Source organism: Maylandia zebra, linkage group LG15 (assembly GCF_041146795.1).
Source record: "Maylandia zebra isolate NMK-2024a linkage group LG15, Mzebra_GT3a, whole genome shotgun sequence".
Classification (NCBI taxonomy): Eukaryota; Metazoa; Chordata; class Actinopteri; order Cichliformes; family Cichlidae; genus Maylandia; species Maylandia zebra.
This window is the reverse complement of record NC_135181.1, coordinates 21,575,269-21,590,646: the sequence shown is the minus strand read 5'-3', so window position 1 is coordinate 21,590,646 and position 15,378 is coordinate 21,575,269. Positions and strand designations below refer to the sequence as shown.

The window sequence follows — 15,378 nt, the reverse complement described above, 5'->3', positions numbered from 1 at the left end:
CATTTCTTACACTGCGGTGGCTCAGAAACTGGTGGAATAACATCAATTTGGGGGCGGCCGTGGTTAAGGGGGTTGGGAAACTCATCTTGTAACTGGAAGGTTGCCGGTTCGATCCCCAGCTCTGTCTGTCTTGGCCGTTGTGTCCTTGGGCAAGACACTTCACCTACCACCTACTGGTGATGGCCAGAGGGGCCGATGGCGCTATATGGCAGCCTCGCCTCTGTCAGTCTGCCCCAGGGCAGCTGTGACTACAACTGTAGCTAGCCTCCACCAGTGTGTGAATGTGAGAGTGAATGAATAGTGGAATTGTAAAGCGCTTTGAGGGTCTTGAAGAGCGCTATATAAATGCAATTCATTATTATTAATAGCCCCACCTACTTTCTTAACTTTGTCCTGAAAAGGTTATGAAAGAACTGCTACTTTGTTAAAATTTGGTTTTATAATATTTTTGCTGTATAGAATATCAAAAATGCCAAAGACACATATTGTAAGGAGAGAAAAAATTTTGTACATTATATGTCTCGGTGTACACACATACTAAACGTATGTGTGACTGAGAATAAAATGCAAAAAATTAGAATAAAATACACTTGAAGTAGGAAAAATAAGACACAATAAATATTTTTTATCGAAAAAGTTGGGAAAATATTGTGCTACGGCACCCACAACATTTAAAAAAATGTAGTTCATTAAAATCAATATCACAGAACAGATTCAAAACAACAGAAAACTATAGTAGTTAAATAGGAAATAGCTTAAGTCCATAATGAATATTGTGGAAGTGGTAAAGCTTTTCTGTGTCTATCCTCATGGCAGTGGAGCAGAAACAGACGTTCAGCTGCATGTCCAGTCAGTGGTTCGATCCCGGGCTTCTCCAATCTGCATGATGACATGTGTAAATGTGTTCATGACCAGGATGTGTGTATATGTGTGAGTGGGAGTCGGGTGCCTTGAGTGCTCAGTAAGTGCAGAAAAGTGCTATATAAATACCACTAATACCGAGTCCATATGAAGAAGATAAAATAAATCAGTACTGGCTTTATCTTCATATGGTACCCACTCTTTCTGTCTTCCTATCCAGAATAAACTCTCTTGTCCCAAGCTACATTTTCTCAAACCAGAAAACAGAAAGGTTGCTGAAAAGGAAATGCAGAATCTATCAAAAGGGTTTCATGGATTTGTTGCCCATTATTACCAAAAACACGTTGCCTACCTCGATTCTATTTCATGAAATAATTGCAAAAATAAACCCTAAAAGGAAAAAAAAAAGAAAACGTCTTGAGCAGACTTGAATAACAAAATAATGACAAAGCCAAATGTTATATTTCTATATATGGTTTGAATTGATTTTTCCTTTTTGTGTCTTTTTGGGTGTCCTGTACTGTTTGGCGTGTGCACTCGCTGTGTGCATATGTCCAGGCGGCAGAGCTGTCCATCAAGTTCCTGACAGCAGATGTAGCAGTGGAGGTGATCCAGGTGGTCGGACCACGACTCGCACAGCTGAGGAAGTTCAACGCCGTGAGTGAAAACACACGTAGATTCAGTTAATAAAACAATACACACACACACACACACACACACACAATCCAAATATATATGCTCTTATAATAAGGTTGCCTCTTTCCTGTGTCCTGTTTGTATTTGATTGTTGAAGGCTGCTGAGCTCTACTTAAACATGGACCTCATCAAAGAGGCAATCGATGTCTTTATTGAGGGTGAGGAGTGGAACAAAGCCAAGAGAGTCGCCAAGGAGCTGGAGCCGAGGTTTGAGAGCACACAAACACACACAAACACTCAAGTGTATCATAGTTATTACGGGCAGAACAGCAACAAAGACAAGGGCCGACACTGAATTAAAACTCAGAATAGAAGAAGTGAACAGAAAGGCTAAGACATGCTGGTTATTTTTTCAATGTCATATCAGTTTTATTAAGCATGCGTGCCTCTCTGCCCTGTTTCTTATGAATCTGATATTTGACAGGTATGAGGACTACGTGGACCAGAAGTACAAGGAGCACCTTAAAAACCAGGGCAGAGTGGAGTCTGTAAGTACAAGTATACACTCTATGACACCCTGAACCAAACAAATAAAAAAAAAAGAAAAGCTGACATGTTATCAAGCTAATATTGACCCAATTATGACAAAATTCAGCTTCCAAAATCACTCCAAGCAGTTTGGTCCAGAAAAATAACTTTTTGTAAAGCAAAAAGAGATAAATATCTCTCATTTGATCCATTTCTGTAGTAAACAGCAGCATGTTCCTCCCAGAATAAGAATTTGTTAAGTTTCACTGAGATGATTTTACAGTGATTGCTGTATTTCCTGCACCATTTCACTGCTCTGTGGAGCCCTACATGTCCTCCGAGTTGTTTACTTTGCCAGTGCCATTTGATAAATATGAGCAGAGAAAGACAGAAAATGTAATGGTCTAATTTCAAGTTTCATGCTGTGTTTCTTAGAGCTGAAAAAACTGTTTGTTTTTATTTTTGATGACTGTGTTCGTTCAGCTGGTGGGAGTGGATGTCATGGCAGCCCTGGACATCTACGCAGAAAGAGGCCAGTGGGAGAAGTGCCTGGAGACAGCATCCAAACAGGTATGTCTTGTTTGATGTCATTAAGAGTTCATATTATATTGTCACCTCTTTTGTTTTTCGGGTTGTTAAGCAAACAGCTTTTGCTCAAATCAGGGTTTTAAAGTTCTAAAACAAGTGAACTCTAAAGCAGGGCACAGGGGAAAGAGTCATTCATCGTTACTTCAAACAACCAGGAACTTTGTGCGAATTTGTTGGGAAGTAGGGATGGAGCGATGATGCTGGGAAATCTACAGGGAATCCGGTGATTCTGATAAGGTATTACACATATAGGCAGCGGGCTAAAATCCCAGGCAATTTTAGAGCAAAAGCAGATAACCAGGTGAGGTCAAGGTGTTAGAGTTTTAGACAAAGCAGTGAGCAATTGATAAACTAGAGGTTAAATGATGCCAGTACTACACTAGGGGATGAAACAATCACTGAGCAGAGTTCAGGTCTGGAGCTTTATGATGCAGGTAGGTGATAATGATGAGCAGGTGCCCCAGCTGTAAAAGCATGGACAAAAACAACATGTACAGTCAGACCGGTGACCGGTGGTTGTAACTTTTCTTAGAGTGGGAGAGGGTCAAGGATGAGCCGGACTGAAGGTATAGGAATATATGATCTGATGTGAAGTGTTCTTTGTTTGAGAGTGTTTGAGAAGGTATAAAAGAGTTCAAGGGGGCGTCCTTCCACAGAAAACTGTTTTGGTGTTTGACTTGAATGTTTTCTCCACTGCAGTGTTTTTTGTTCTTTTTCCTTAATAAACCTCACTTCAAAGAAACGCTCACCTGGTGGTTGCAATTTTATTTAAGATTTTCCACAACAGAAACAAAGAGGACTAACCATGTCCTAGCTGCAGCTAAGGGTAATTTGTTGTTACCTCCAGTAAAAATGTGCTGCAAGGCTCCAGGAAAGCACTTCCAATCCTTCTTAGAGCCGAATCCAAAGTGTCCATGTCTGGAAATGAGATGATCCACTTTGGAGCTTTCTGAAATTGTATTACAAGTTAATTTGAGACATTAATCGAACACTTTTCGGCACTGAGGGGGTGGTTCTTGTTTTGGGTGGGGGTTCTGTCCCATCCGAAGTCCCCCCTGATTCAACCTTGGTGATATCAGACAGAAAAGCAACTTTGCAGCAGCTAAGTAGTTTATGTTGATTTATGTTTCCCTCCAGTGGGCCTTAATGTGCAGTTTTTTTTATGAACTAGCTAAACTCATCCCCTCACTGTGGCAATATTCAGACAAATAAGGCCTGCATGGGCATTTCTGTCACACAAGATGAAGCATATTCGGGCGCTCATGGACAATTATTTCTGCTGAGGCAACACTTTTTTTTTTCTCTCGTGCTTTTTGGTCTTGTTTGCTCGTTAACAGGCCTCATTGACCTCATTTTTTCTGTCAGGCTTCATAATTTTTGTGTTGTGTTTTGTCAGACCTTTCAGATCCTCCATAAGTACATTGCTCTGTACGCAACACATCTCATCAAGGATAAGGAAGCTCCAAAGGCTGTTCAGCTCTACATACAGCACGGAGTACCACCAAACCCTCAGGTACACACACACTTCTTATAGCTAATTCCATTCCCCCCTAGTGGGTACCCTAAAGGTACATTATCCTTCTTTCACTGCGTGATAACCCAAGTTTCCCTCTTTAATGTAGAATATCTACTCTTAGTTTTGTAGTCTTCATAGAAGGTGAAATTATATGAATATTCCAACCAAGTATCACAGCAAAATGTGTTATAGACATGCCAGTCCACCATGTCCATTTCACGCTTTGCCTCTCTGCTGTGGCCAGTTAGGCAAAGAAAAGATAAAGTAAGCATAGAGAGACCACAAACAGATTGGGGTGTGGTGTATTTTGTGCAAGATTTTGGCACGATGGGAATGTTTGCATAGTTTCAAACAACCCACATGTTTTTATGCAGTTCAGTGTTGACAAGATTGCATTGATTGCCAAGATTGTCGACTTTGTTGTTATGTACAGTGTGAGTCTCAGTTAGCACCACAAAAGCCAAATAGCTAGTGTTCTTAAGCATAATAAACCAATTTCTTCTCCAGTTTTTACCCACGCCACCTGCCTGCATAGCAGCATGCAGGCAGGCAGCTGCTGCAAAGTGAGCATGTTGACACCTAAGTTTGTGAATGCAATAGCTTGAGAATGAGACGATATAGGATTTTCAAATTGACAGCATAGGTGCAAATTCTCAGACGAGTTTGAAAGTAAAGGTCAGACAGCAGGTTTTCTGAAAATTACCCAAGATTTTCTAATTAAACCATAGGTGTATCTATTAGAAGGCTGAGGGGTAGCAGGTGGCACTGCCAGTATTTTTGTTTGCTATAAAGTGGTATTTACAACAAAACTCTATGTTACCTTAAGAGCTTGGAGCCCTGGTTTACAGATTTTTATGGTTCTTGAGTCAGTCAGTTCCAGATTATTTCAATAGACAATAATATCAGTGACTTTCGGAAATTATATTTACACAAATAAAAAGCAAACTGACTGTGAAAAGGCAGCTGTATTTTATTAAAAAAAAAGAAGATATTTTGATTTCTATTACAGCCTTAACAACATGATTAAAAAGAGACATCTCTTGTTTATTATTTTTTACAAGCTTTGCCATTTTTTACAATCAGAACTTTAACATCTACAAACGCCTGTTCCTGGACCTGATTAACCTTCCCGACACCGATGGACCAGAGTCCTACCGCATGTTCGCCGACCTCCGCAATTTCTTCTTCCAACTGGTAAATCAAAATTAGTAAATGCCTTTATCGATCCATTTTAAAAAACATGAAAATAAGTTTGTCCTCATAAAATGCATCAATTTTTAATTTTTTAATTTCTGTTTGCTGTGATTTCAGTGTGAGAACATGTCCAAATCAACCGAGGCAAACACTCCGGCTCATGAAGATTTTGAACAGATGCTGCTAATCTCTCACTACTACGCCACAAGATCTGCTGCTAAAGGAGTCGAGCAGCTGGTATGAAAACGCAAACAGCACCTGCCTAAATACAGAATATTTAAGAATGAGGACATCTTTGAAAATGACTTTGTAAAAGTTGCTCATAATTGGTGAGAATTCAACAATAGAACAAAGCACTGTGAAGCCTGGAGTCTTGTGGTAACAGCATAGATGATGTTGGGCTAGAGAATTGACGGATGTGAAAACACCTTGTATTGTGGGTAGATCAACCATGTGAACTGCAGAAAATGTGACCAGCAAGGCAACATTTGCCTGCCAAAAGTTCTGTGTCTTTGCTCAGAAAAATAAAAACGTGACCAGATTTCATTTTGGTCCCAAGGTCATCTCCTGGTACACCTTGGATGCTACCAGTACTGCTTCTTCTATTTTTAGATGTCCTCCTGTAAGCTTCTTTCTGACCACCTGCACATTACCATCTGTGATGTATACTCGATCTCTGCCTTTCATTTTGGGAAAGAAGACAACGTCACCAGGAACCAGACACCACAGGACATTATAGAAGACTTCAGTGATGATAGTCTGACCTAAGCTAAACAGGAATCCATGAGGGGAGTTACCAAGTAGACAAACAAAAAGAAACTAAAAATACACAGAGCTCAATTTGCACAGGTGAACATAGTTGAGACTTGGCCAGGCAGTCTTAAAAAAGCACAGGAAGGATGCACAAAGAGGTAATTACCAAAATAAAACAGGAAGTGAAAACAGTGGAAGACAAACAAACAGATAGACGAAACAGGAGGAGACTCTAGAAAAATGTGAACACCTAGAAACACGAGTATGAATATCAGTTAAATTATAACAGGGAACAAGACAAAAAAGAAGACCATGTCATGGTACAAATCTAAACCTCTGCTAGGTAACTGATGATGATATGTAGGAAGCTTTACTTTGGGGTTTTTTAAGTGTTCTCTTCTTCTGCTGTGCATTTTCAGATCAGTATAGCAACCAAGCTCTCCGTGTCTCTGCTGCGTCACACTGAGCTTGTTGCTGCGGACAAGGCTTTCTATGAGGCGGGCCTGGCCTGCAAGGTGAGTCCACCAATTAGAGAGGATGAGGTGCAGCTGTTCTGCTTTGGTAGTGCTGATGTTTTGTTTTTTTTTTAGTTCCAGGTGCATGTTCATAGTCTAAAATGTTCCTCCTAGACCACAAAATTCAATGAGTTTTCTCCACAAAGTTGGTAATATTCCCAGATATTCAATGATTGAAGTACATTTAAAAATGCATTGTACACTTCAGGTAGTCCATGACTACTTACAAGCCTTTAACTCTGCTCTATTGGTGATTGGCCATTAGAGGATAATCTTTTTGAAGGAGCAGATACTCTCTCTCTGGTGTTGATTCTACGTGCTATGTTTTCAATTCTGGCAGGCTATTGGCTGGGAAAACATGGCCTTCATCTTTCTCAACCACTTCCTGGATCTGTGCGATGTATGTATTGTAGAAATCTTTATTTGTGACCTTTCCGTTATGTATTCCGTGAATACCAGCAAAATCCTATTATAACACCATTACACCATCTGAACTTCTAATGTGTAAAACAGGTGTAAAATTGAATCTTTTCATTTGTGATTGGCTAATTTTGTTGTCCAGGGCATTGACGAGGGGACTCTGGACACTCTGGACCACACCGATTTCCTAGACACCGACATTCCCTTTGAGGTTCCAGTTCCCACCAAACTCTGCGTCACAGTAAGACATCATCACCGCCCACCAAACACATATCCCACCGGATGCTGCGGTCAGACTGATAGATGAAGACAATATTGGTGATGTGCTACAAATCAGATCTGGTGCAGTTAGTGTCACATTCCTCTGTGATATTCTTTACAAATGAGCACAGATGACAGATCGCTCCATTTAAGCACCCAGTCTTAAGCTGCAGGGTCGCTGTAGCTGCAAATTAGAAAGTATCGGCAGGCAAACAGGTGGCCTGTGGGCTAAATCAGGCCCTCTTAACAAAAATCATACTTCACATTTTCCTGTTTATAGGTCACATTAAAGCTTGTTTTTATTAGTTATTTTTATTACCTTGGTTATAGCTTCTTAAATATGATGACCAAAATTTGGGGTGGTTTAGGAGTTGGGGTTAGAGAAATTGAAAAGAATAATAGTAACTATATAACAGCCCATTTAAGATTACTTTGTCCAAAAGTCTTCTTTTGTCTGAACAAGCTCAACCTATTCCTGTTTATGACACAGTCACTGAGTTTCTGTGTAGGAAACTCTTATCACTGCAGGCTGACATCACACAAACTGTATTTTTTTTATGTAAAAAATCAAACTCAACCTGACATGCAGCTCAGTTGCAATGAGCAATGTTTAGAAAAGCTGTCTGAAAACAGCGTGTGTGTTACAGGTTGCCCAGCGAGACCAGATGCGCGACTGGGTGCTTATGGTGTCCATGGACCATCGGCTCGAGCAGGTTCTGCCACGTGACGAGAGGAACACATACGAAGCCTCGCTGGTGGCCGCCAACACCGGCCTTCGCTCGATGCCCTGTGTCCTCACCGGTTAGACACACACACACAGAAACACTCAAGCATGTCCAAGACTTATCAAAGTTTTGTTAATTTCAAAGATTGAAAAGAGATCAGAGGGGAAAAAAATTGCAAACTGATGTGATGCAACAGAGAAAAGCAAAAAGCAAGAAGAAACGTTTCATCATTTATTTTGTGGAAAACATGAAATAATTAAATGAAATAAAAAATAATAATAATTTAATAAAAAATTGTGTAATTACCATAAAGTTGCAACATGTTCTCTGTTATTTGGAGCTTTTATAGTTTACCTGTTGTTAAACTTTCTTCTCACACCCATGATGTTTGCATACAGTGCTGACATTTACACTTAATCCACTTTGCAATGCACGAGATTTCACACACGCTTTAAAGTGAGCAGGTTGATGTAATGAAATCTAATTTCAGGAAAGTGTAGAGCTGTTGTTTGAGGTGTTTTGGAGATTTAAGATGGATTTGTTCTCAAATAAATGTTTAATTTTCACCTCTGTGTTATTTGAAGAAGGTAATCTGTATTTAAGGGAGACCTATTTTGCTCATTTCTATCTTCATGTTTTTACTCTTGGTCTCTACTAGCGAAGCTTTTTGTTATTCTCTTATATATCTTATACTGAACCTTAGTGCAGCCACTCAATTCACCTTTTTTCTAGTTCCACAACCATAAAGCCAACGTTCTTTTGATTGGCTACCTGTCACAAAACAGAAGGTTTGATCAGCATATCCTCTCTCACTGTGAACAGCACTGACATGAAACTGTGGCCTTGTGTAATATTAATCCAGCAATAAAACAGTATATATGTGACAGAGAAAGAAATGTATAACAGGTCCACTTCAAGAACCTTCATTTAAAACCTAATGGACCATTCAACGATTTTCTTTCTTAAATTTTAATATGAAATGATAGCTACTGTATAATAGAATGCTATCATACACAAAACATGCTGTGGCCTTGCTGTAAGTGTTGATTCTCCAGTTTGCTGCGTGACTGTGCAGTCATACACAGCATGTAGTCTCGCTCTGTGGTGTTCCTGCTTTCAGGCTACCCCGTGCTGAGGAATAAAATCGAGTTCTCTGCTGCGGGGAAAGCAGCCAACAAGGAAGACTGGAACAAATTCCTCATGGCCACGAAGGTGAGATCAAACAGAGAAACTGGGTTTTTGTAAGCTGAGAAATTTCCGTGCATATAAAAACAACACAAACGGATCTCTCCTTCTTTCTGAATGAAAAACCTCAGGAGTAGGGCTGGGCCATATCATACTGTTCATGGTAATACCGGTATAATGTTGGGCAACGATAAGAAAATGAAATATCACGATACCCATAGAATATGGGTAAAACGTGCATGCGCAGTGCCTTTGTTCTCATAGACACGTGGCGGGAAAAGCATTTCGGCGACGGAGAATGAGAAGGGCGAAAGAGGATCGTTGAATGAAACTGATGAACCAGAATGTAAAAAAGCTGCAACTTCAGTGGTGTGGAACTGGTTTGGCTTTCATCCATCAGATACACAACAAAGCACTATTTTTGGTAGAGCATGCTAGCGGGCCGTCGTTATTACCGTGTGTTTTGTAAAATACGGCACACTTAAAATCAATCCTTTGATTCTTCTGAAAATCGACAGTGCCCCTTATAATCCCGTGTGCCTTATGTATGAATTCTGGTTGTGTTTACTGACCTCGAAACGATTTTATGTCGTACACGCCGCTCAAAAATCTGTCCAATGTTTTAGTACGACTTTGCTAAGCTATGAAGCCGCACCGCTTGATGGATTGTCGGAGCATTATGGCTACTGTAGGCAGGAGATACATACTGTGCATCAACATAATATTACTGTATTGTGTGTATAACCTCTTTTAAGTTTTGTGGATATTATACATGGTTATGCTGAGGATATGTCGGCCAGTTTCCACTGGAAATTCCTTTTGGTTAAATTTTCAGCAAGGAATTTGCATTTGCACTGTTACATTTTTATATAACTTTATTGCACATAAAAAACAGCTGCTAGTTTAAGCAAAAATACATTGATGGGTTTTTTGGGTTTGTTTAACATTAATAAAGTTGTGGAGTCGTAAAGTAGTTTATCTAGTGTCAATTATACCATCAGTTATATTGTTATCGCAAATTTTCAAATGTATATCGTGATAAATATTTTTGGTCGTATCGCCCTGCTCTACTCAGGAGTGTATTTGACTCCACAGGGACTGTAATTAAATGCAGTGTCATTCAAGGTTTTGAAGAGTTTTGATTAGTTTTGAGGAACTCAAAACTAATCAAAACTCCTAAAACTTACCCAGATCGTCTGTCCTCAACTTAAAATTGGTTGAGAGAGAAAGGAACTCCCATCATGGAGCAGTACTCAAAGCTTTTCTTTTCTTTCTTTTTTTTTTTTTTTCAAAGCAAAGGCATGAAGAAAATGTTTCTTTCAGGTTCAACTCTCTTTGAAACAGCGCTGATCTTTAGTGAAAATGCTAATGTTGGATTGTAATTTATTGGATTCATTATAACTAGAAAAAAAAAACATAATGGTGCATGAGTTAGAGCTCAACACTTCTTGGCTTCTTATAACTCTAAATTGTATTTTACTGTTGATTATAGCATGTTTGTGTTACTTCAAGATGTTCTGCAAAAAATAAGATTGGCTGGGCACCACCACCAGTCATTAGGCAGTTGCTGGAGGCTGCTGGCTAGTTGCTAGGTAAAATCGGTCACTAAGAAGGCGCTAAACCAGAGACCTATTTGACATTGGTATGGTCTGCCAATTGGTCGCAGAATACATATTTTATCATAGCAATCAGTGGTTACTTGGGGCCACTGGCCACCAGCTAGAGACCAGGTCTGGGTGAATGGGGCTTTAGCGTTTGAGTTCACTTAGCAACTTCTAGCAGCTACTCATTAACTGACTTGGGAATACAAATTTTTCCCCTGCGACTGGTGGTTCACAACTGGCAAAGCATGAAACTGAGGCCTAACCTTTCTGAGTCTTACAATACTGAATTAGTTCATCACATTGAGAGAAATGAAAACAGTGGTGCTTATTTGAGTTTGAATCAGCAGATGAATATACATAGCATCCTTACCTCCCTTCTCACGTGTGTTTCCTGATGGGCTGTTGTTTGTGTTTCTCTCCTCCACCTCCCCACAGACCACTCACAGTCCAGAGTGTCAGGACGTCCTCGAGTTCATCAGGCAGTGGTGTGGCGGCCTGCCGGCGTCCGGATTCTCCTTCCACTGATAGAACGACCTGCAGCTCTGCCCTGTGCCTTTTCTTTTTATTACTCTGTTACACACTTTGAAACACCTGCTCTTCCTTCTATTCTTCCTCATCTTTTCTTTCCGCAAATTCAAACATTTCACAGGAAACCAACTCTTTTATTGTCCCCAGAACTTTATCATTTTTTTACTTTAAAAGTAGTTTCTAAGCCCAGAGGAGAATACACAATCCCTTCATTTCAGTTTAAACCAGTTCATGATTTTCTTCTTTAAAAGGCACCTTAAAAGTATAGTTAAACTGTTAAATGTTATGTGTTACATGTTATATGTTAAACCGTTGTATGTTAAACTGTAAATTGGTAACATGATAATAAAAGTACATATAAATGACTTTGAACCTTAACAGTTGACAATTTAAGAATTCAAGAAATATATTTAGTGCTTTTTTCTGATTCATTTTTCTGATTTCATTTCTCATTCATCAGCTAGCAGCCTGTTAGAAAATTGAAATGACTGAGAAATGTAGCACTTTGAGCCGATTTAGCAGTTTCTGCTCGTTTCTGGTCATTAGAGTAAGATACCAGGCTGACAAGAGTCAATAAGCATTTTTCTAACATTACTAGTCTTAGAATTTGACCACTGTCAGAGCAAAAGCACAAGATAAAAACTCGTAAGTATTTATTAGAATTCAGGTTCACATATTTCTGAAGCAACCTCAGAAAATCAGTAAGGAGCTCGAAAATGTTTCATAAAACAGCTAACAACAAAAAAAATAGACAGTGCTGAAAACACAGAAGAAAAAACAAAAACCTGTTCATATGCTCAGTGTGTGTTGGCCCCAACCACAAGCCCTTTTAGTTCCTGAGCAAAAACACACAAAAAAGTGATTTCCTGAAGCAGCTCTTGTGCTGTAGTTTAAGTTAAAAATGAATAAACTTTGTTGGGGAATAATTTCAGCGGCGGATTAATCCTTGTTTGGTGCTCTACTGAGAGCGGTGCAGAATCAGAACAAACTCAACATCAGAGCTCTAAAGCACCAAGGAATCCGATGCATCGGGATGAAGTGATGCTGTTTGCTTTTGTTTTTTCCACGATGTTTCATTTTTGTTATTTATTTTATCCTCTGACTGGTCAGTTTATCCCAAGGTGCAGTCACCATGGAAACACATATCATCCATCTAGTTGTTTCTATGTATTTTCTCATCATCAGAAGGACTTTGTCTCAGGTTTCCATCTGTGAAGGCTTTCTCCTGCAGCAGATATTACAATACTTAATAACCTGACACTATAATGCTGTGGCGGCGGTTTAGGACTGTTTAATGTCTGCGGACTAAATTGAGTTATTTTCTCTGTGAATGTTTTTCAGAGGCCAGTAATGTTTGGCAAAGCTTTTACTGAGTGTTCAATATGGAATATACTTTGTTTAATAAAGTTGCAATATAAAAATGTTCAGTGGTTTTCTAAGCATTCATCATATCCTGCTTCATGCTTCTTTGTGACTGTAATGAGTGGAACCACATTCAGCTTTATGTTAAGCCATTAAGATGTAGATTTAGCAATTTTAGCATTTTAGAAAGATAAAAACAGCTCATCATCTGAAGCATAGTTGATGTTGATTTATTTAGATGTAAAAGCCACTGTGGTGGTGTGCAGAGGCAAAACTAGAAAATATATGTCATTGTCCAAAGCCTAACCAAGCTAACTAGCTTTAGCTGATAACTTGGTACTCCACCATCATCCAAATATGGATATTTTGACCGTATCTGAGCGCAATACTAAAGGCTTTAAAATACTAGTCCACAAACCAATAGGTCATTATCCTCTCTGTTGGAATCTAACAGGTATTATTTAGTAATATTGTTTCAGGTAGTATCTTTAATAGGCGTTTATCACTTGTGCCTATAACTGGGAACAGGGCCTCGGTGGAGGTACATGAGTTGGAGTATATGAGACTGTCGAGATCAGAGAAACTCAGCACCCCTGTGTCACAGTCCAAACAAACTCTGATCCTCTTGATCCTATTCCTCACTGAAAGAACAGAGACTGAATTTGATGGTGAGGATGCTTTGTATTTACCTTTACAAAACTCCATTGTCCATAACCCAGAGTGCGAGCCTAAATGTCCTTTCCTTTTGACTGACTGGTGCCACGCCCAGGATCCAGTGTGAACTGTGTCCAAGTTCAACTTCCCAGCTGTGAAGTCCTGAGTTAAATCCCTGAGAGCCGAGGGTGATGCAGAAGCTGTCAAATCTCTCCGGGTTGTTGGGACACTCTACTGTCCGTCCCCGTTTAACACCACTCAGATCTTCAGACAGGTTGAGTCTTGGGTGGGCAGTGTTTGGATCCAGAATCACAGGAGTATACGAGCTGGCCTCAGCCATCTTGTTCAAGATGTTGAAGGTCAGATTGCCCAGGTGTTTGGCCTGGTCCAGCAAAACTCCTAGAAGAAGCTCTGGATCACCCATCAGGGGCTGCTCCTGGACCTGTTCTGCTGTAGCCTTTGTTAGATTATTCTGTTATTATATGTTACCTTATATATGTAATCAAAGTAGTTGAATTAGAATACTGCTGTAGATCATATTATACCCTTTAATATAGAGTGTGTGAGCTGTATGTAGTTTAGTTCTCATTATACTTTTGAGTTAACAGAACATATTCACATATTAGTTCATTAGATAAATGTGCATCACTCTGTATCCTTGATCTGCTGGGAATGTGTTACACTGTTTTCTTGACATGCTTAATTGTTGAATCATGAAGAGAAGGTTGTAAGCAGGAGACTCTGTGTCTAAAGACAGGGGAGATAGATAGACCACATTCCACACCCCCACCTTACAGAAAGCAGAGAAACAACTGCCGAGGTCATAACTTAGGCACTGTAACAGAGAAAGAATGTGATGTTTTGGCTTTTACGACTAGCTGGGGGCCACTAGAGAGTATAAAAAGCTGAGCAACCCGTCACCATTTTGAGACATGTGCCTGACCCTCTGGTAGCATCTCTCCCGTCCGGACGTTGTAATGCTCTGACTGTTGAATTGTATGGAAATAAATGATTGTTGATTGAGCATTTATACACCGAGTATTGTCCCTCCTTCAGCCCAAAGATTCAAAGAATTGGGAGATTTCAACACCTTGTAGTTGTTTAAGAAGAAGGTGTCTTCAGCTCTCAGCTCCTCCTCTGTTGCTCTGATAATTTGCGAAAGAGCTGCTATCTCTCTTCTCAGAACGTCCATCTTCTCCTTCAGCACCTCACGCTTCCACCTTTCTTCTGCACTCACAGCAGCAATCCTGGCCTTCTCTTCCTCTTCTAGAAACTTGTGAAGCTTCTTGAACTGATCACTCTCCAGTAAAAAGGCCTCACACAGATTCTTCAGTGCCAAGTTGCAAGGTGGGTGTTTCTTCCCAGATATGCGCTTACAAACAGGACACTCGAGTGCTTCTTTCCTTCTCCACCATCTCCGGAGGCAGACTTTACAGAAGCTGTGGCTACAGGAAAGAAGAACTGGATCTTTAAAGATATCACAGCACACAGGACAGTGGAGTTTGGCCTCTGATCCGGAGGCCATTTTCTCTCTGAGTGAAGCCAAAAACACAACGAGCAGGTTGCCAAAAGTGTTTCGCTTAATTCTATAGCAATACTTCCCGTCGTGATTTCACTCGGGCTGCAGTATTCCAGTTTGGCTCCCTGTACCACCACCCCGCTCAGGTGCAGGTTATGTCTGGTGCGTCTCCTTCCAGTGGAAACATAATAACGTGAGTGAGTCAGAGAATGGGAGGTGCTTTCTCAGTGGTTTTCCTCTAAATGCTCAGCTGTAATAAACCAGGGGTGTATTTCATTCCTCTGTGTTAGCGTAATTGGTTTGATGGATACTGCCATTTTCCTTCAGGGCACGCTGACTCATGCTGGCAGACTGATCTTGGATCTCTTTGCCAGTCAGAAACTAAATACATTAAGCTCAAGAGTGTGTTTTTAGTGTTTTAAAGGTTAACGCCACCAGTTACAGATCATGAGGAGTAGGAAAGGTTTTTTGAAACCAGGGGTTTGGTTTAGTTTAAGAATAAATAAAATATAATTTTATTTCTTTTAAA

At 40.0% G+C, this 15,378-nt stretch overlaps 1 protein-coding gene across 1 annotated transcript in view; it reads left to right on the top strand.

Annotated features, from left to right (window-relative positions):
• Positions 1-12,739, top strand: part of ift172 (intraflagellar transport 172) — a 54,547-nt gene extending 41,808 nt beyond the window's left edge. Inside the window, exons 36-48 of the mRNA XM_004550677.6 lie at positions 1,420-1,518; positions 1,655-1,764; positions 1,982-2,045; positions 2,509-2,595; positions 4,010-4,126; positions 5,213-5,323; positions 5,441-5,560; positions 6,496-6,591; positions 6,932-6,991; positions 7,154-7,252; positions 7,920-8,073; positions 9,118-9,209; positions 11,222-12,739. Of these exons, the coding sequence (XP_004550734.2) occupies positions 1,420-1,518; positions 1,655-1,764; positions 1,982-2,045; positions 2,509-2,595; positions 4,010-4,126; positions 5,213-5,323; positions 5,441-5,560; positions 6,496-6,591; positions 6,932-6,991; positions 7,154-7,252; positions 7,920-8,073; positions 9,118-9,209; positions 11,222-11,311 (1,299 nt within the window). The 3' untranslated portion in view covers positions 11,312-12,739. The remainder of the gene's footprint in view (positions 1-1,419; positions 1,519-1,654; positions 1,765-1,981; positions 2,046-2,508; positions 2,596-4,009; positions 4,127-5,212; positions 5,324-5,440; positions 5,561-6,495; positions 6,592-6,931; positions 6,992-7,153; positions 7,253-7,919; positions 8,074-9,117; positions 9,210-11,221) is intronic.
• The last annotated feature ends 2,639 nt before the right edge of the window (positions 12,740-15,378 follow it).